The 20,341-nt window shown below is 38.3% G+C and overlaps 1 protein-coding gene across 7 annotated transcripts in view; it reads left to right on the forward strand.

Moving 5' to 3' along the window:
* Positions 1 to 19,788, forward strand: part of Tlk2 (tousled like kinase 2) — a 109,752-nt gene extending 89,964 nt beyond the window's left edge. For all 7 annotated transcript variants that reach the window (XM_015504783.2, XM_015504784.2, XM_048798112.1 and 4 more), the window contains 6 exons: positions 2,654 to 2,743; positions 5,910 to 6,079; positions 7,576 to 7,714; positions 12,976 to 13,087; positions 14,508 to 14,615; positions 18,695 to 19,788. In XM_015504783.2, the coding sequence (XP_015360269.1) occupies positions 2,654 to 2,743; positions 5,910 to 6,079; positions 7,576 to 7,714; positions 12,976 to 13,087; positions 14,508 to 14,615; positions 18,695 to 18,868 (793 nt within the window). In that variant the 3' untranslated portion in view covers positions 18,869 to 19,788. The remainder of the gene's footprint in view (positions 1 to 2,653; positions 2,744 to 5,909; positions 6,080 to 7,575; positions 7,715 to 12,975; positions 13,088 to 14,507; positions 14,616 to 18,694) is intronic.
* Positions 19,789 to 20,341: the final 553 nt, after the last annotated feature.

Below are 20,341 nucleotides of genomic sequence, written 5' to 3' on the forward strand. Positions count from 1 at the left end.
ACGTCGTGTGCTTGTTCGTCGATGCTGCGCGGAGGGAGGGTGGTGGGGGGGGAGGGCAGAATCATGGTGCTTGAGCACCATCGATGTCACCTGTGGCCAGGGACCACTTTCCATTTGTCAGACACAATTGGGAGGAAGTGTATCAAGTTCTTGGGACTTCCATTCTTTCTTGGAGGATATTCTTCAATATTTCCACTTTTTCCTTGAAATATTTGCTTTCTAAATGATATGAAGCCATTCTATGAATTTCAAGCTGCAGGAAATGCCAAGTGTCATTTAACACCTTTGAATTTAAAGAAGGCTTAAATCAAACACAAGATTTTGAAGAGTGCTTTAAAAATTCATTAGGCATGGTGCTGTCGATCTGTAATCCTAGCTGCTAGGGAGACTTGAGTATCACAGGTTCAAGGCCAGCTTGGACAATGTAGTGAAATCCTCTCACAAAATAAAAAGAGATAGGGGTGTAGTTCAGTGGTAGAGTATTCCTGGGTTTCAAGCCTCAGTATCTCAAAAAATATAATTGTTGTTGTCATCATCATCATCAAAATTAAAAAGTCTGGAGATGTAGCTCAGTGGTACAGAACTTATATTTACAAGGCCCTGGTTTCAAGCAATATGAAAATTCTCTTACCCTGCCTTTTCATTGCTTACCCATTTTGGGGGATGATTTCCTCATCTCATTTGGAATCAAATCATTTATTTGAGTAAATAAAGAAAGAAAACCTCAAAAAAATTAAAAGTGGTTGTTTTGTTTTATTTTCTTTCTTCCTTATTTTTTCCCCCTGTATATGTATATATAGGCTAGGGATGTAACGCAGTAATAGAGTACCACTGGGTTCAGTCCCAAGAACTGAGAAAAAATAAAGAAACGGGGGGGGGGGATCTGGGGGGAATGAAGCTTGAGAAGAAGCAAAGTTGGTCAGAAGTGGCAACTTGAAAAATAAGTCCAAACAAAACAAAATGTCCATTGGGGGAAAACATATTTAATTAATTACTTTTAGATTTCTCCTTCTCCCTGCTTCCAAAAAATTTTTCTTAAGTTTTGTTTTTTTTTCCTTCAGTACCAGGGATTGAACCCAGGGGGCACTTAACCACTGAGCCACATCACATCCCAGTCCTTTTTAATTTTTTAATTTTGAGACAGGGTCTCACTAAGTTGTTGAAGCTTGCCTTGGACTTGCAATCCTCCTGCTTTGGCCTGCTGAGCTCCTAGGATTATAGGATGTACCACCACACGGACTTAAGCTTTCTTTGTTGTTGAGTATTTTTTATGTATTTTTTAAAATAAAGTGGAATATACAAATTTCAGAAAACATTACCCTTTTTTTATTTTTTAAGTTTTATTTTGTTTATACTATGGAAAAATGTCTCCCTCCTAACTCTTACCTTATAACAAAACATTCCAAATTAAATGGTGCTAGATTATGTAAAATAGTTTCCAGTTATTCTGTGTAGAGAAGAACTAAATACGTTAAAAAATTAATCTTGTTGTACAAACAAACTCTGTTGTTCTTTTAAAATTTCATATGTGAATACGTTAGATTATATAATGCATTTTTGTACCTAGTCTTATTAAATTATTTTGACTTTAGAAAAGTACTTAAGAATGATAATAATCCAGTCATCCCTTGGTATCCTTGTGGAATTCATTCCAGGACACTCACCTGTACCACAAATCTGCAGCTAAGCAAGTCTCTTATATAGAATGACATAATATTTGCTTGTAACCCATGGACATTCTCCCATATAATTTGAATTGTCTCTAGATTACTTGCAATACCTACTACACTGAGATACTGTATAAATAGTTGAAAAGCCTGTGCATGTTCAGTACAAATGCTGTTGTTTTTCCTGAAAATTTTGACCTACTATTAGTTGAATCCATGGATATGGAGGGACCGCTGTGCATGAATTTTTATAATTTTACATTTTTTTATCAATTTATATTTTTATAATTTTACATTTTTTTATCAATTTATATTTTCTTAGGGCAAAGTGAAGCTAATAACACTTGAAGTTTTATTTGTAAGGAGTACGATTTCAAAATAAAAGATAAAAGCTTTGCCAGTTCATTTATGTGTTAGATAATCTGTTAATCCAAGTAGTTTATAAACTAAGTTTGATTGTGTGTGTGTATGTGTGAAATAAACCCAAGGATATAAATATTTATATTTACAGTTTTAAAGGAGAGGGAGAAAAGTTATCTTTTTAATTATTAAATCTTTGCTATTTGGATATAAATATAAGAGGTGTGGTTGTAATAGAAGGAACTTGAAAAGGATAAAAAGTTGACTTTTTTTTTATTGGTTGCTCAAAACATTACAATGATCTTGACATATCATATATCATACATTTGATTCAAATGGGGTATGAATTCTTATTTTTACCACATGTACAGATTACAGGATCACATGATTATACATCCACATTTATACATACTGCCATACTAGTGACTGTTGTATTTGACTTGGTGTAGATATCAATAGAGAAACAGAATAAGGAAACAAACAAATTAGTTGAGGGACCAGATGGATCTGAATGGAATAAATATGTGGAAATGGTAGATTAATGAGAGAATGTTTATAAGTATCTTTAAAGAGTTCTAAAATGCAGACTGAAGTGCCTTCTTGTTAATATTCCATTTTGTTTACAGGCATGCATGTAGGGAATACCGGATTCACAAAGAACTGGATCATCCCAGAATAGTTAAGCTGTATGATTACTTTTCACTGGATACTGACTCGTAAGTGCTGTGCCCTTTTCTTGTAGCAGTTAATATTATTTTTTCAAAGTCTTGAGTATTCATGGAATAGAGGTTAAATCTGGACCCAGGAAATACCCTCTGATGGAAACAAATTTATTAATTTATGGGAAAATTATCATATGTAAATTCAGATTTGGGTCAGATGGATATCTCTAGGCCGAAAGTTATGGACATTGTGTGATAATAAATGTTTAACAGTCAGCTTAATGGGGATAGAGACAGGCTTATTTGTAGTGTTTGCCACTTTCTGTAGTATAAATACTTCCACCATCTTCAGTTTTTAGCCACCAATTTAAAAAACAACAAAATGACTTTATTTATAATTCATATACCATAAGACTCATCCATTTAAAAAGGACACAGTTCAGTGATTTTTTTAGTATATATTCAGACTCATGCAGCCATCACCAGAGCTGTTTTTAGAACATATTCATCACCCTAGAAGAAGCCTATACCTTCACTATCATTCCTCTATTTCAAAACACACATCTCCCATCTTTCTCCCCCAGCCCTAAGCAACTGCTACTTTACATGAGTGGAATCAAATTGTAGTATGTAGTGTTTCATTCACTTTTATGGCCAAATAAAAATCTGTTATATGGATTTGCCACATTTTGCTTATCCATTTGTCCTACAAATTATTTAGTAACTGGCTCACAAAATTCCAGAAAACTTAGTAGCCATCTCTTGGTAATTGGCACAAATTAATGCCAGCATGCCACTGACATGGCCCAGAGAGGGTAGGTTAGTCAAAAATCTATACCACATCTTAGAGATTCTCATGAACCCTGCAGGCTTTGAAAGGGTATCAACAAGATGATGTTACCCTGGAACAAGATTATGGATATGACACAAGTCTAGAGCCTAATGCTTCAAGTTGAAATGTAGTTCATAGGGGTATGGGATATTAAAATTGAAATGTATCTCAGACTCCAGTCTTCTTATTGTATAGGTATCTTTTGAGAACCAGAGAAATGATATGTCTTATACCAGGTAACAACATATAAGATTATCCAAGCCTGGTATGGATAAGTAAGTTCTAGAACTTCTGGGCTTATCAAGGAGTCAAGAAATAGTTCAGCACTTGGAAAATGTTTTCTCTGTAATTACAGAGTCAGGCCTGAGTAAGAATATACCTTAGCTCTGGCCTTCAGGTGTTCCCTCAGCCTCCTAAGGTGATCCTAGGAATTTGGTCTATTCAGCCAACAGCTATCTTAAATTGCTACACAGATAATTGTCTGACATTTAGAAATGTCCACAAAAGGCCATATTCTCTTTGGAAACATGGCCTCTCTTCCATCTGCTCAGGGTATCATTCCCTTTTCACTGAGGAGGCCCTTTGTACCAGGCATAGCCGTTTGTTTTGAATGGAGTAGGATTCAGAAAAATAATCTGGTTAAAGGGCAGGAGTGGGAAACCTGGCTCCACAGGATGGCATGACTGTTTTGCTTTGAGTAGATTCCTTGAATAACAGGTAGAGCCCCCTCCCCCTTTCTAAAATGTAAGTAGTAAGACCATTTCAAAAATAAATATAATGGCTTGGATTACCTGCTGTTCTGAATTATATGTTCACTTTTAATGTGATAAGTTGATTCCATACTATTCTCGAGTTGTTTTTTTTCTTTCTTCCTGTTGTGTATGATGAAATTTCTCCGAAAAAAAAAAAAAAAAAAAAGACCATTGTTTTAGAATGTCTCCTGAGAATTGTTTAGGTACTAAAAGAGAAATTTTATTTCTAGCTTACATTTGTGTCAAAGAATCAGTTCACTGAGCATGAAAATCTGTTTCAGATTTTAGCATCTATATAAATCATATATTTATTTTCAAAAGAGTGATAGCATGCCCTGCTATGTTTCATAAGGCCATGAATGTTTGCAGTCAGTTGCAGTGCTTTTTGAAAGTCTCCAGTTGCCCAGAACTCACATTCCTGAGCCTGTGTGCTTTTACTTCTGTTCCTCACCCTTCCCTGCTCTGCATCTAGGGGGGTTGCCTCTTTTTTGTAGGCTGTGCTTACCAAGCTCATACATTAGTTGATGTCCAGCAGATAGGGAGGCAGAGATGCAGGGGATGTGTCTCTTCCCCAAAACCTCACTCCACAGTTCCAGTTTCCCCTGGTGATCCTGGGTTCTGATTGAACCATCTCCTCCCTCTGACCCTTTCGCCTTAGTGTACTAATGGCTCTCTGCTGTAGTTGATCTCTGGGGCTCCTCACTGGTCAGTGTGTTCGCTTAACTCTTCCATCGCCTTTGTGATCAGTTTTTTTCTCCTTAAGTGTGGGGTGTTTGTTTGTTTGCAGTATTGGGGATCAAACCCAGGGCCTTGTACTTGATAGATAAAAACACTCTGCCACTGAGCTACATCCCCAGCCTGTACTAAAGTGTTTTTTGTTTCCTGGCTAGACACTGACTAATAGATCCAACATTGTAACAAGTTAGAATAGTTCAAAAGGTACTCATCTCTCAGAGATATTCAAATAGTTCAAAAACCTTACTTCAGCTTATAACACCTGGGAAGATAGATACCTGACCTACAATGCCACTAATAATATGTAGTCTTAAATGTGGGTCTTAAATGTGTACAGATGTGTTGATATAAAACAAGAAAAAATAGACCCGATACCATGTAATAACACATTTATGTAGCATTATGCCAAACTGCTAGGATACATAATATGTGCCCAATTTTTGGGACCTGGGCAAATTCTAGATTCTTCCTCATAGTTAGCACTCAGGGTTATATAAAATGTTTGCAGTGAGAATTGTGTACTTGATCACAGCATGGCTGTTCAGAAATGTGTGCATGATGAGTATGTGAAGGAGACCCTCACAAGATGTCCAGCTCACATATCTTATAGTTCTTCTCAGTGTTTTTCAAGTCTGGGATCCAAAAGAACTGTTCCATTGTGACTCTCAGTACAGTTAATGCCAACAGGGAGGGCATGAGGCTCTTCTCCAAGAGAGCGAGTACTTTTCTTCCATGAACTGCTCCGGTAGCAGATACTGAGTAAAGAATAGAAGAGTGTTTTAAGAAACAGAAAAAAGGAGAAGAGAAGCTAATGACCTAAAGTTTTCTCTGGGACTGGTTTAGATCATCTTAATTGGCTTGTTCTTATTCCATGGCTAAATGTTGGTTTATTTGTCTTTAGGTTTTGTACAGTGTTAGAGTACTGTGAGGGAAATGATCTGGACTTCTACCTGAAACAGCACAAATTAATGTCGGAGAAAGAGGCCCGATCCATTATCATGCAAATTGTGAATGCTTTAAAGTACCTAAATGAAATAAAACCTCCCATCATACACTATGACCTCAAACCAGGTATGTCTAACTTTTAGGAGACAGTATTGGTGACTTTTCAGTCTTCCAATTGACCTTTACTTTTTTTTTAAAATATTTTTTTAGTTGCAGATAAGCAAGATTTGAGAAAGAACTGTTCTGACAAGTTAGTTTTGCTTTTTCTCTCGTCACTCACACTACGTAGTGGTTCCTCTGCTCCAAGTCTTATTTTGATAAGTGCCTCCAAAATGACTTATTTTGCACATGTGCCTTCCATTTCATTAAATTTTGAGAATTTTTCACCTTTTCGTAGATTATCACATAATTTTGATAGTCATCAACAAAGAATATAGGACACATAGGCTTCTTATCTCTCTCTTTTTTCGTACTGGGATTAAATCTAAGGGTTGCTTAACCATTGAGCCACATTTTCCCAGCCCTTTTCACCATTTATTTATTTATTCGTTTGTTTATTTGTTTGTTTGTTTATTGTGTGCCAGGGATTGAACTCAGGGGCACTCCACCGCTGAACTGCATCCCCAGCCCTATTTTTGTATTTTATTTAGAGACAGGGTCTCACTGAATTAGTTGCTTAGCGCCTCGCTAAATTGCTGAGGCTGGCTTTGAACTTGCGATCCTCTTAAGCCGCTGAGATTACAGGTGTGCACCACTATACCCAGTTGTTTTTATATTTTATTTTGAGACAGGGTCTCACTAAGTTGCTTAAGGCCTTGCTAAGTTGCTGAGGCTGGCTTTGAACTTTGAATCTGCCTATCTTAACCTTCTGAGCTGCTGGGGTTGTATGAGTGCAGCACTGCACCCAGCTTTATCTCTATTTTTTGTTGTTATCTTCAGCTATTTCTTAAGAATCTACATGTGTTCCATGTAGACAGCTCTAACCAATTCAGTTGGGAGCATTAAGAAGATGGTTCCCATTTACCTCCCAGTGTGGAAAAATGATTAATATTGTTTTACTCTTCTGATAGATACACATTAAATCTCACTATTTACTATTTAATGTGCTAAAAAGAGTCAGGTGACTTAAAAATTAATTACAATAAAATGATTTTTAAAAACAACGGCTACTCTGTGACTAGGTTTTCCATCTATGAATTCAATGCACTTTACTGCCATATGACCTGTAGGTGGTGCTGTGATGTTAGCTACCATTCCTATGTATATATTTTTTTAACACACACACACACCCATTCTAAACAGGGTAGAGATTTCACTAAAGTTCAAATGAAGTTTTCCCATCATTATGACCAACTGTACAAGTGATATTTTACTTTGGCAACTTATTTCTGTTTCCAGTGCTCATAGTAGTAATTTTGGCACATTAAGCAGATAATTCTTGGGAAACAGAACTTTTCAGTAGACATCAAGGATTCTCCTGTAGCATCGAGAGTTAGATAGCTTTATTCTGAAGATTTATATGGTTGCAAGAATTTGAGTCCAGTTCTTCTCTTTTTGTCTGTTATTACTTTGGATTTTTCTCTTAAGTCTCTGCTTATTCATGAAGATTTTTATCTTTTTAGGTAATATTCTTTTAGTAAATGGTACAGCATGTGGAGAGATAAAAATTACAGATTTTGGTCTTTCCAAGATCATGGATGACGATAGCTACAATTCAGTGGACGGCATGGAGCTAACGTCACAAGGTGCTGGTACTTATTGGTAGGTATTCAGGAGGCCTGGCAAGTTGGCTGGTGGAAATGTGTCTCTGCCATACAGAAGCCTTGGTAATTAACAATTTTCATATACTGTGTACTAAGGCAGAAATAATGTAACTGTCTTTTCAGCAGTTTGACCTTTTATATTAATTGTCTTACTTTTTCTTTCCTCTCTTGAAAACCCTTGAGAGCTTATGTGTGGCCAGGTCTTAGAGATGTATGTTTTCTCCACAGGGCTGACCTTACAAGTCAGTAGAGAGTGAGGTTGTTCATGTGGTATATAAAAAGAATGGGTCCAAATTATTTTCGGTACAAATGGAGGTCTCTCTCTTCATGGGTTAATGGGATGAGGGATTTGTTTCTAGAGTTACCTGAGGATGATGGACTATCAAGAATTAAGGAGTTGTGAAGATCAGGATGGAAAAAAACCACAGCATCCCATGAAATCTATACAGGAACAAGTGAACACAGTTTACCAGAAGTTTATCCATATCTGTTAACCATGTTCTACAAAGTTGTGAGACACATTTCTTCTCACCATTTACTGTCACCTGTCTTTCCCCAATTACCCTACTTCAGCTAGTTTTGCTATAACCTCTTCTATTCCTGCCTACTATTACTTTTTCCCCTTGCTATTACCTGTGGCCGAGGCATTTAACTTTGTAATTGTAAAAGTAAGTTAACAAAGCTTTCCTTTCCCTTCAAGGTGGTTATACAAAGCCATATATTGGCATCTGTGATTTTGAACCTGGAAGGGCTCCTTAGCACTAAGGAAGGCGTAACATGCTCTTGTATCCCTTCGTCAGGGGTCACTTATATTTGGGACTAGAGGCAGTAGGCCTTAGCAGAATACTGACTAGGAATGAAAAGCTTGACAAGGAAGCAGACAGGGATGAGGGCCATGCCATTCACTATGCACAGAGTGAGGCTGTTAATACCCAGTGCACCACACAGTACTCTCCATTGCTCCTTGTGCTTGTGGAAATGGTGCTTATAGTAAAGAGTCAGTCTCTAAATTAAAACTCTGAAATTTGAGGTTTAAAATAGAAGCTGCACTTACAATGTTTATTCGATATGATAATTATTGTGGGTTAGTGTCCCTGTCACTAACTGGGGATGCAAAAATATCTATTGTTGGAAATTCCGGAAAGAGTTTTATACTTCAACTATATAAATTTGCTAGAACTTAGATTTGGGCTTTATGTTTGACAGCTCATTCTTTTTAAAAGGTGCATTTTTTTTTTTCGTGTTTAAAATAGTGATCTTATTCCTACATAATGCTCTATTTACTTAGTTATAAAAAAAATTTAGCAATTGGAATTTAAATAAATATCATATGAAGGCCAGGGGATGTAGCTCAGTGGCAGAGGGCTTAACATCACATGCATGAGGCCCTGGGTTCAATCCCCAATACCACCGCCCAAAAAAAGAAAAGTTTTGCTTCAAAGTTATATGTTATATGGGGGTTCATGGGAAAGGGTGTGTATGAACAAAGATTGGCCACATGGTGATGCTTATTAAAGCTGGAGAATGGTTATTTTGAGGTTTATTTTACTGTTCTTTTTTTTTTTTTTAATACTTCTGTTTTATTTATTTACTTTTATGTGGTGCTGAGGATCGAACCCAGGGCCTCACACGTGTTAGGCGAGCACTGTATCATTGAGCCACAACCCCAGCCCTACTGTTCTTTTTACTTTAGATTATGTTTGAAGATTTTCATAATGCATATAAGAAAGGGGGCTTCTGAAAAAATTAAATTTTATAGATTTTTCTGAAGGTTTGAGTCTCTGTGTTAGTGAAAATATTATCATAATCACCATCCCTCCATGTCATCCTCTTAACATGACCCAGAGAGCTACAAATATACTGGAAGGATATAATATTCTGAGTGACTATTTGCAGTTTTTAGTTGTTCCAGAATTCTTCTACATTGACTACTTCTTTAAAATAGTGAAACATAGACTATGCCGTGAACATCATTTCTCTGTAAGAGAATTTTTATTGTGATAGAAATACAGCTGTATGTGTGTATTTTAACACAGTTTAGTGTAGCATTATAGAACGGTCTTTAGTTTTCCTCCCAAACTCCTTGACAGGAAATGAGAATCTTTATTTTCAGTATTATTTGGGTAAAGAACTAGTTTGTTTCTTCATTTATAGATGGAGAAACTGAGACCTAAAAAGTGATTTACCAGACTTGTACTGTCAAGTACGAGTGTCATTTATATTCTGAAAATCTAGCCAAATTATTGTGCTGTCTTTGGATAAGCTTACCAACCCCTGATCTTCCCTACCACCTCTACCAAAAGTTAAAAACACATTAAATTGATCATTTTAGAATCAAGCTTATGTTTTTCCTTTATCCAAGATCATATTTAAGTTTTGTATATTAAAGAATCAAGACTGTGAAAGCTTGGATCTGGGGAGTTTTTTGTGACAGTTGGAAGAGCTGGGTTTTTAAATTTTTTTTCCCTGTATTTTTTATTTCTTTGATTTTTTTTTCCTTCTTTAAGTTCTGGATGGATCGATATTTCATTTTTCAGTGTGGGTTTTGGTGTTTTTTGGGGGGGGGACTTTACTTCATAGGTATGTTATTAATGCCACAAATTGGAAACTGTTTCTGTTTTGTTGTGATGCATGTCTGTGTTGCCCAGGCTGGTCTCAAATTCCCAAGCTCAAACCACCCTCCTGCTTCAGCTCCCCAACCCCCCAACCCCCCCCCCCCAAAAAAAATCTCCCGCCTAACCTCTAAAGTATANTCCACCAAAAAAAAGCCTGGAACTACAGAAGCACCTCATTGTGCCCAGCTGGTTATTTATTTGGTTTTGTTTTTTGTGGTGCCCCAGGGCCTCCTGTATGCTAAGCATGCACTCTATTACTGGGCTACACCCCCAGGCCTCAGCACATTTTGGCTAAAAGTTTTCATTGTGAAATATCATCTAGTCAAAGGCCCTAATCGTTCAAAAATATTTTGTTAAGAAAAATAAGATAAGTGAACAAACTTCTTTTAAAGAAAAAAAAAATGCTGTGTACAGCAGCACAAGTCTATATTCCCAGCTGCTCACGAGGTTGAGGCAGGAGAATTGCTTGATACCAGTAGTTCAAGTACAAGTTGAACTACCTCACAAAACAAATGAACAGACAGACAAAAAAGAAAAGAGAGAAAGCCTTTCATTTGAACTAAACTTAACAAAGATGGAAAATAGGAGAAGGAACATCTGCCTCTCGCCTTTTATGGTTCCCTTAAGCTCTAAGTTTAGATTTTTATCCCAGGTGTACAGTGAGGGTCCAAAATAAGAGTTTTTCATAGAATGGGTTTTGCCAGCACAAAATCAGCAGAAATTGATCTGTTTTCTTCAGAATTTTACCTTCTAGTTGTGCCAAAGCTAAGACTCCAGGTGTATTTGTTTGGTTTCCTGAATGCCCAGAAGCACTTAACTTTCCATACCTTACAATTTGGTGTAGTCAGCTGTCCTCTGTTTCTTTAGAGACCATTGGTGGGGAGGGAAGGAATTTAGGTGAGAAACAGGTTGTGCTAACAAGTTTGTTTGGCTTTTGCTGCACTATTTGCCAATAAACCCCTATCCTCCTTAAAGTAGGAAATATAAAGTCTTTTGATAATTTGAACTTTAATATCTTTTGATTTATTTATTTATTTTGTTGTTAATGGACATTTATTTATTTGCAGTGCTGAGAATCAAATCCAGTGCCTCACACATGCTAGGCACGTGCTCCACCACTGAGCTACAACCCCAGCTCTATTTTTGCTTTTGTTTTTGCTGGTAGTATAGTGGATTGAACCTAGGACCTTATTCATACAATGCAAGAGCTGTAAATAGGAGCAGTGGTCCTAGCCCTTTTTTATTATATTTTGAGACAGAGTCTTGCTAAGTTGCCCCATCTGGCCTCGAAATTGTGATTCTCCTGCCTCAACCTCCCAAGGAGGTGGCATGCGCCTTCACACCAACTTACCCTTGATTTTTTATGTTAGAGTTAATTCTAGTCAACATTTCACAAAAAGGCTACCTTAAGAAGGCAGAATAGAGCCAGGTGCAGTGGCACATGCCTGTAATCCCAGTGACTTCGGAGGCTGAGGCAGGAGGATCATAAGTTCAAAGCCATCCTCAGCAACTAAGTGAGGCCCTAAACAAATCAGTGAGACTCTGTCTTTAAATAAAAAGTAAAAAAGGGCTGGAAATGTGGCTTAGTGGCTAAGGACCCCAGGGTTCAATCTCTGGTTCCACCAAAAAAAAAACAAAAAGAAAAAGGACAGACTACCCGCTCCATGCCCCACAGAGCTCTATAATGAGACCTGAATTAACTTGACTTTTAAAACCATCTGTTAATTTTTCAGGGCATGGTGGCACACCATGTGGACACTTGTTAGTCCCAGCAATTTGGGAAACTGAAACTGGAAGACCATAAGTTCAAGGCCAGTCTGGACAACTGAGTGAGACCCTCATCAACTAAGTGTGACCCTATTTCAAAATTAAAAAATAAGCTGGGGATATAGCTCAGTGGTAAAGCACCCCTGGGTTCAGTCCCCAGTACAAAAAAACAAAAAACCCGCACTAATTTTTAAGGACTGGCAGTAATCTTAGTGGAAGCCATGGTTTTAATCCCCAGTATTAAAAAAAAAAGCAAAAACCATTTATTGATGTTAGAGACATCTTTAGTCAATGAAAGAAAACCATTTTTAGTTATATTTTAATGTTTGTTGATAAAGTGATTGTAAAAGGAAAGTCTTTTCTTTTGTCCCCACCCCATTAAAAAATCTGTTGGGGCTGGGGTTGAAGCTCAGTGGTGTAGAGCTTGTCTAGCATGTGAGAGGCAGTGGGTTTGATTCTTAGCACCACATATAAATAAATAAAATAAAAGTCTATCAAATAAAGGTTTATGTAGCCCAGTGGTGGAGTGCTTGCCTAGCATGGGCAAGACCCTGGGTTCACTCCCTAGTACCACAAAAACAACAACAACAACAACAAAAAGCATGTTGAATGACACTTGGATTAGGCATAGCTCCAGGAAAGGAGACTGCAGACTAGGGAGAATATTTTCCTCTTTCTGTAAAAAGAGAAATGTATTTTAATGCCTATATGGGCATTGCCACCTTCCTAAATCTTTTCATTGACTCTCATACTTTTCTAAGTTGATTTTAAATCCAGATATTGCAATTATCAATAAGACCTTTTATTTTGCCTTTTTATAGTTGTCTTAGATTTATATATTTATTTTCTAAGAATTTTTATTTCTCTTTTCTCCCAGGTATTTACCACCAGAGTGTTTTGTGGTTGGGAAGGAACCACCAAAGATTTCAAATAAAGTTGATGTCTGGTCAGTGGGTGTGATCTTCTACCAGTGTCTATATGGAAGAAAGGTAAGGAAGAAGGGTGAGATAGCAGCTTGACTTGCTTCCTGGGTGGCATATATACATTGTACCTTGGTGTGGATTTGCTCTTGGAGTTAATCATTGGGTTATACTAAATGGAATCTCAAAAGTAACGGTTCAAAGAAAATACAGACTTACTAATAAAAGCTTTATGCATAAGCACAAATTCTCAAGTACAGGGTATCTAATGAATTCTGCTGGGCCATTGAAAACATGCAGTTTTGCTGTTCTCAGTTAGATCCAGAACATGTTTTGATTCTCATAATATGTGAAGGGGTTTAACATGAAGTAGTTTATAGTGAATAGTCAAGATCATTCTCAAGGGGCCTAAGAACTAAGATTCAGAAAATCCCTAGACTTTATTTTTAATGTTAATGAAAGTGTGCTTTACATTTTATACTAGGGAGGTGGTGTCAGAAAGTATCCCTTGCCTCTTGTCTCTGATTGAGGTAATGTTATTTAAACAAATAATAACCCAGGTAGTAAACTACATCTAATGAATTTTCACATTTGTTTTTCCCTTGTAAGTTTAACTTATAAAGGGATCCAGTTATGTATATATATTCCTATTTTAATCTTCAGTTTTGTGTGTCTCAGTGATTCCATTCGGCTATGGGTGTAAGCCAGATGGGAGCCCTGAAATACCTGTAAAATCTTAACATTTTGATTAGACTCCCCATACCAAGCTCTTAATCAGATGACTCCTTCCCATTTAACTTTTCCTTGGTCTTTCTCTTACCTCTCCGAATCATGGAGACTATTCAGGGAAACTAGTAGGGTTTAATTATTATTTATACTCTCTGATAATGTTGAATTGGCTGTTGATGGTAGTGGTATAGGTCATGTAGAAAGAATCATTTAAGGTCTTTTGGTAGAAAGATGGTAGAGATGACAGTAAGCTTGAACTTATTTAAAGAGTTTATCAGGAAATGTCAATTTGGGGACAGATACCAGCACTAAGTGGCCCCAGTCCTTTTTTGTTCCCACTCTCTCCTTAGCACTTCTACTCTTTTACTTCCTTTTTTATACTTTTTTCTCTGCATCTTAGGTTAGCCAGTGGTAGGCACATGTGTGTAGTGCTTAGGCCCACAGGTGTCATTCAGAGTACAACAGGTTGCTGGTTCCTGCTCTGTATCTTCCCCTTTTTTATTGTGAACAAAGCTTGAGATAGGAAATGCTGCTGCTGGTTCCTGCTCTGCCTTGTTTGACCTAATCCTTAAGCTGTGAGCCCTTTCCTCTTATCTGTGAAAGGAGCAAAATGGAAAAAATCATCTCCAGAATCCCTTCCAGCCATGGTAGGGGAAATGTCTTCCCCTCTCTCTTCCCTGTGGTACTGAATTGTATTCTCTTTAATTTTAATCAGAGACCTACCCTTATTTGCTTGTTTGTGTTGTTTTTAATATGACAGCCCTTTGGCCATAACCAGTCCCAGCAAGACATTCTACAGGAGAATACTATTCTTAAAGCTACTGAAGTGCAGTTCCCACCAAAGCCAGTAGTAACACCTGAAGCAAAGGTAAGTTTAATCCATCAGCTAACAGAAGTGACTGCTTTGCTTTCTTTTATTTCTTTGGGTAGTAGTGGATATGTAATTATTTGATTTGAAAATCAGTTATTAAAAACATTAGGAAAGGCATGAGTTAAATATTCCTAAAAATAAGAGAAGAATATTGCTTATACTCTGCCCATCTCATCTCTAAGTCCAGTGAAAGGAATGTTGGTAGGTGGGTTTTTAATCCACAAAGGCTCCCTAGAGTCAGGGCAGAGAAAGGAGAGCAATTCGATGGTGATGTACCAGGCTTTGAGGGCAATAGAAAGGATTCCCAGCCTCATTCCTATTTAAGGACTATCAATTTTGGGAGTTAAGTCCCATGTGGGAAAAATGATATGAGTACTAAGGCATTGGGGTTAAACAGCAGTGAGTAGTAAACAGTAAAGTCTATACCAGTTGGTGAACGTGTATCTAAACCTTCACGGTGGCCAAGGAAACATGGAATGGAGGTGGTGAAAGAAAATTAAAATAATCAGTCTTGCAAACCAAGATTTCATTAGCTGTTCATATACTTGATCTCTTCTTATGTATTATCCAAAGCTACTTAAGGTCAGTGGTGGTCAGCTCTGTTGGATGCCATGGTCATTCAGAACTTTAAAGTCAAAGCAAATAGTATAAGTCTAATTCTTTTTACGAATGTTTGTCTTGCTGTTTCCTCATGGCACACCTATGTGAAGTAGATTAGAAAGGAGTCTCTTTTCTAAGTGTTCTAGCTGATGTATTACATCAGCTTTTCCATGTATTACATGGAAAGAGGGAATATCTTTAGCAGTTGTTTATAATTCCTGACAGGATGACTTCTTGCCCCCATCATTTGGGCTTAAACACTCCATAACCAGTAAATTAAATCTGCAAGGGAGTGCTGTGTGTAGTGATGTACACCTGTAATCCCAGTGGCTCTGGAGGCTGAGGCAGAAGGATAGGAAAAAAAAAAAAAATTTAAAAACTGGGGATGTAGCTCATTGGTAAAGTGCCTCTGGAGTCGATCCCCAGTGTGCTCCCTTCCCTCCCCCACCAACCACCCCCCCCACAAAAAAAATCTGCAAGGAAGGAGTTCCGTAACATTGCTAAGGCACATGCAGGGTTTCTAACTCCTGGGAGAGGACTAGAGAGACCTTCAGTGGTGAAGCCTGCCCTAATTTTGATGTCAGCACTGGACTCAACAGCTATATGACTTTGGGCTAGTTTACTTAAACTTTCTGAGTTGTTTTGCTTTACCCATGAAACAGAAATGCTTTCAGGTAATTGTGAGGTTCAAAAGGACTGAATCACTTGCCATTCAGTACCTTCTGCAGTTGCTCTTAGTTAATGACCATGCCCCATCTGCTATCTAGGGTAACACTGAGGAACAGGTTGCCTAAAAGATGTTTAATTTTCATCTGTCAGATCTCTGAAGACCCATTTCTTCATTTTGACCATTTTGTCAAATTTTAGTATTCATTCAATAAATAGATGAACAAATGTTCTTGACTTTAGAGTAAATTGAATGGACCTGCTATAAAGAATACGGAAATATCTGAGTTTTTCCGCTAATTGCCTCCTATCTGGCCTCTTCCTCCTTCTACATAAGTATTTCTCCAACCCCTACCCTCTTTTCTCCCTCTCCTCCCACAGCAAATATTTATTGAGTGCCTATTAGTCATTGGACAGTGTTGTAGGTAGTGGAGATGGAATTGTGAAAATGTGGCAATAAACTATACAGATGAGTTTCCTGTCCTTAAGAAACTTATATTCCAATAGGAGAGACAATAAAACGTAATTGGATACATATTAGATGGTTATAAATGTTATAAAGAAAATAAATTAGAGTAAGCGGTAGGGGAGAGGGTTCGCTAGGGAGGTGGGAACCCCTTTTTTGATGGCATGGTTGGGGATGGCCTCGATGATGAATGGACATTTCAGGCAGTGTCTTGAGCCATTGATGTGAAGATGGGAGCCATGCGTAGATCTGTGGGGGAAGCATTCTTGAGAGAAGCAAGCACAGCTCACGTGTGAGAATGAGCTCACAGGTCCACCACTTATGCAGAACAGAGGAGAGAATGGTAGAAAGGCTCTGGGCCATTGTGAAACATGGTGGAAGGAGGCGAGGGGTGTAATTAGGACAACTGTGTGATCCAGTTGCAGTTTTAAGAGCATACACTGGCAGCTATGTAGAAAGAAAATTAAAGATAGAAGAAGTAGGGCTGGGGATATGGTGTGGCTCAGTTGTTGAACTCAGGATGAGTGCCTCTGAGTTCAGTCCCATAAATAAATAAATAAATAACATTTATTTAAAAAAGAAGAAGCAGTAGTAGTAGTAGTAGTAGTAGTAGTAGTAGTAGTTGTTTATTTTGCCAGTGTCTGACCCAACCCTGTTAAACTTTTTGCATGTGTGTATGTGTGGCAGGAGTGTGTACTGGGCACTGAACCCAGGGGTTCTCTACTACTAAGCAACATGCCCAGCCCTTTTCATTTTGAATCAGGGTTTCATTAAATTGCTGAGGCTAGCCTGGAATTTGTGGTCTTCTCTTCTTGCCTCAGCTTCCCACGTAAACTGGGATTATAACTGTGTGCTACTGCATCCAGCAGAAAGGTTCTCTTTTAAAGACCAAGTGTTGTTATATTCATTTCTGTGAATTTGTTTTTATCTTCCAAATCTTCAATCAAGTAAGTAAGTATCTTTGATTTTTTGAAAGCCCAAATTTGGCATTGTGTGATTTTTGTTTTTCTTGGGTTTTTTTTTGGGGGGGGGGGTTGGTACTGTGGATAGAACCCAGGGATGCTTTACCATTGCACTACATCCCCAGGCTGCCCTCTATGTTTCCATTTTTTTTTTTTTTTTTGAGACAGGGTCTTGCTAAGTCACTAAGGCTGGCCTCCAACTTTTGATCCTCCTGCCTCAGCCTCTGGGTTGCTACAATTACAGGTCTGCACCACTGCACCTGGTGGCATTGTACTTTTGTTAATTAAACTTGGAAAAAATAGAAAATCATTTATTTTGCATTACACATTTTGTTGTAAATAAACTTAGGTTTTTTGGGCAGTGTTAGGTTCCCAGCAGAATTGAGCAGAAAATACATAGTACACATATACTACCTGCCCCTCCCCTAGAACCTCCCATATCAACATCAGATATCAGAGTAGTACATTTGTTATTATTGGTGACCCTACATTGGCACATCATTTTCACCCTACTGTAAAGTATAGGCTTTTGGTGATAATGATGCTTTAGACTTTTCAAAATGATTCATTTATTTAAAATAGTTGCATTATAAAACTGAGTAAATAGAACTGTCTAGTTGAATAATAGGAAGAAAGCAAGAGGAAAATAATGGTATATAGGTCAGTGATAAGAATTATAGAAGTAAGACTACATAGCCTTTCATACTTAGTAGAAAGAAAACCGCCATGTTGGTAATAAATTCGAATTCCTTGTCAAACTCCCTCACTGTTTTTGTGTCTGTAGTACCTTTGGAGATATAGTCCTATTCAGTTTTCCCTATAATGCTTAGATAGTGCCTCATCATTTGCTTAATGACCTTTCACGGGAAGATAGGGTATGTAGGGAAAGCATTTCAGAGCCACTGGGCATGTTGCTCGGTAGTAGAACACCCCTAGGTTCAGTGCCCAGTACACTCCAGCTGCACATGCACATATTGTGTTGTCAATCATTGTCAATCTCTTTTCACTGCATTGGTGGTAGTATAAGCTTAGAATTTCCACTTCCTTGGAAATTCACATGAGACTGTGGTTTGTTGATGCAAGACTGTGAAGTTAGACTTTTCCCATCCAAACCAACACTTTTTGGTTGGTCTAGTGCTTTACAGGCAGGAGTACTTATAGAGGCCCTTCTGTAGCGGGAGGGAATGGAGAATATTGCAACAGAGGGGTGCCCTTTCCTTATCTTCCCTGGGTCTGCCTGATGGCTTCCAGGAAAGGCCTTAAGCCCCTTCTCTTTATGAGATGTCTGCTTCGGGCCCTGGCAGTAGATCCAGAGCCTCTAGTTCCCTCCGGGGTGCTGGGATTGTCTGCTACAACCTTCTACAAGAAACTTTCCTTTGCAGGCTTTTATCCGGCGATGCTTGGCCTACCGAAAGGAGGACCGCATCGATGTTCAGCAGCTGGCCTGTGACCCCTACTTGCTGCCTCATATCCGAAAGTCGGTCTCCACAAGTAGCCCTGCTGGAGCTGCTATTGCATCAACCTCTGGGGCGTCCAATAACAGTTCTTCAAATTGAGACCGACTCCAATGCCACAAACTGTTAACACACAGAGTGGACAAACAGCATTCAGCAGCGGGTTTGGAACTTAGCGAATCCGAATGGATCTCATGAAACCTGTACCAGGTGCTTTTATTTTCTTGCTTTTTTCCCATCCATAGAGCATGACAGCATCTATTCTCATTGAGGAGAAACCTTGGGCAGCTCTGGCCAGGCCTCATAGGAAAAGGCCCCGCCCAAGGTTCTGGCGTCAACGGCCACTGTGTGTGGCTGCTCTGAGTGAGGAAAAAATTAAAAAGAAAAACTGGTTCCATGTACTGTGAACTTGAAAATATGCAGACTCAGGGGGGTCCCTGATGCAATGCTTCAGATGAAGAATGTGGACTTGAAAATACAGACTGGGCTAGTCCAGTGTCTATATTTAAACTTGTTCTTTTCTTTTAATAAAGTTTAGGTAACATCTCTTGAAAAGCTTGTAGCACAAAGGCTCAGCTGGGGATGGTGTTTGACTTCGGAGGAAAAAAGTTGCTATTGCCCGTTAAAGGCACTAGAGTTAGTGTTTTATCCCTAAATAATTTCAATTTTTAAAAAACATGCAGCTTCCCTCCCCCTTTTTTATTTTTGAAAGGATGCATTTGGTCATAAAGTGAAACCCGTATTAGCAAGTACGTGGCAATGTTCATTCCAGTCAGATGCAGCTTTCTCTTCCGTCTGGTCTCCTGCTTGCAATTGCTTCTCTCGTCTCAGTTGGGAAAGAAGGGAGTGGGAGTACTGAGATGCGCGGGTTTTTGCCATTGGACAAAGAATGAGGTTAGAAGACTGCAGCTTGGAGTCTCTAGGTTTTCAACTATTTCTTCACAATTTGAACACTTGACGGTTGTCCCTTTTAATTTATTTGAAGTGCTATTTTTTTAAATAAAGGTTCATCTGTCCACGCAGTCCTCCTGGATTCTCTGAATGTAGTAACTATCGAAACTGTTCCAAAGGTAGGCAGAAAACAGGCTGGAAAGCCAAAAACTCAAGGGATTAGTAGTTCCTACCCACAGTCTTTGTGTGCTTGCTAAATGGTGTACATTTCTTGTTACCACATTATTAAAACTTGATCGGCACATAAGCTTTCTTCTGTTAGATCTTTTGGCAGGAAACAACCTTCTCCCAGTATTCTAAATTTGGTGGGTGTGTGCTGGTGTGTGTGTCTATGTGTGCATGTACACACACACTTTGTCTAACTCACTTTAATAGATATATTAAGTGAAATTTTTTTTAAAAAATCAGCTCAAGGAAAATAGGTATTTCAACTATGAATGTTCTTTTGGAACTAATTTTTAAAAACATTTGGTTGTTTCTGAGACATGTGATTAACTGAAGATGGAGCTGAAATGGGAGACATGTGGCCCCACAGTGCCCTTGAAACAGCAGAGCCCTCGGCAGGAGAGGGAAGGAGTCCAGAGCCTGAACATGTGGTAGCCAGCTTGGAATGTTACTGACAGA

Source organism: Marmota marmota, unplaced genomic scaffold (assembly GCF_001458135.2).
Source record: "Marmota marmota marmota unplaced genomic scaffold, marMar, whole genome shotgun sequence".
In the NCBI taxonomy this organism is placed as follows: Eukaryota; Metazoa; Chordata; class Mammalia; order Rodentia; family Sciuridae; genus Marmota; species Marmota marmota.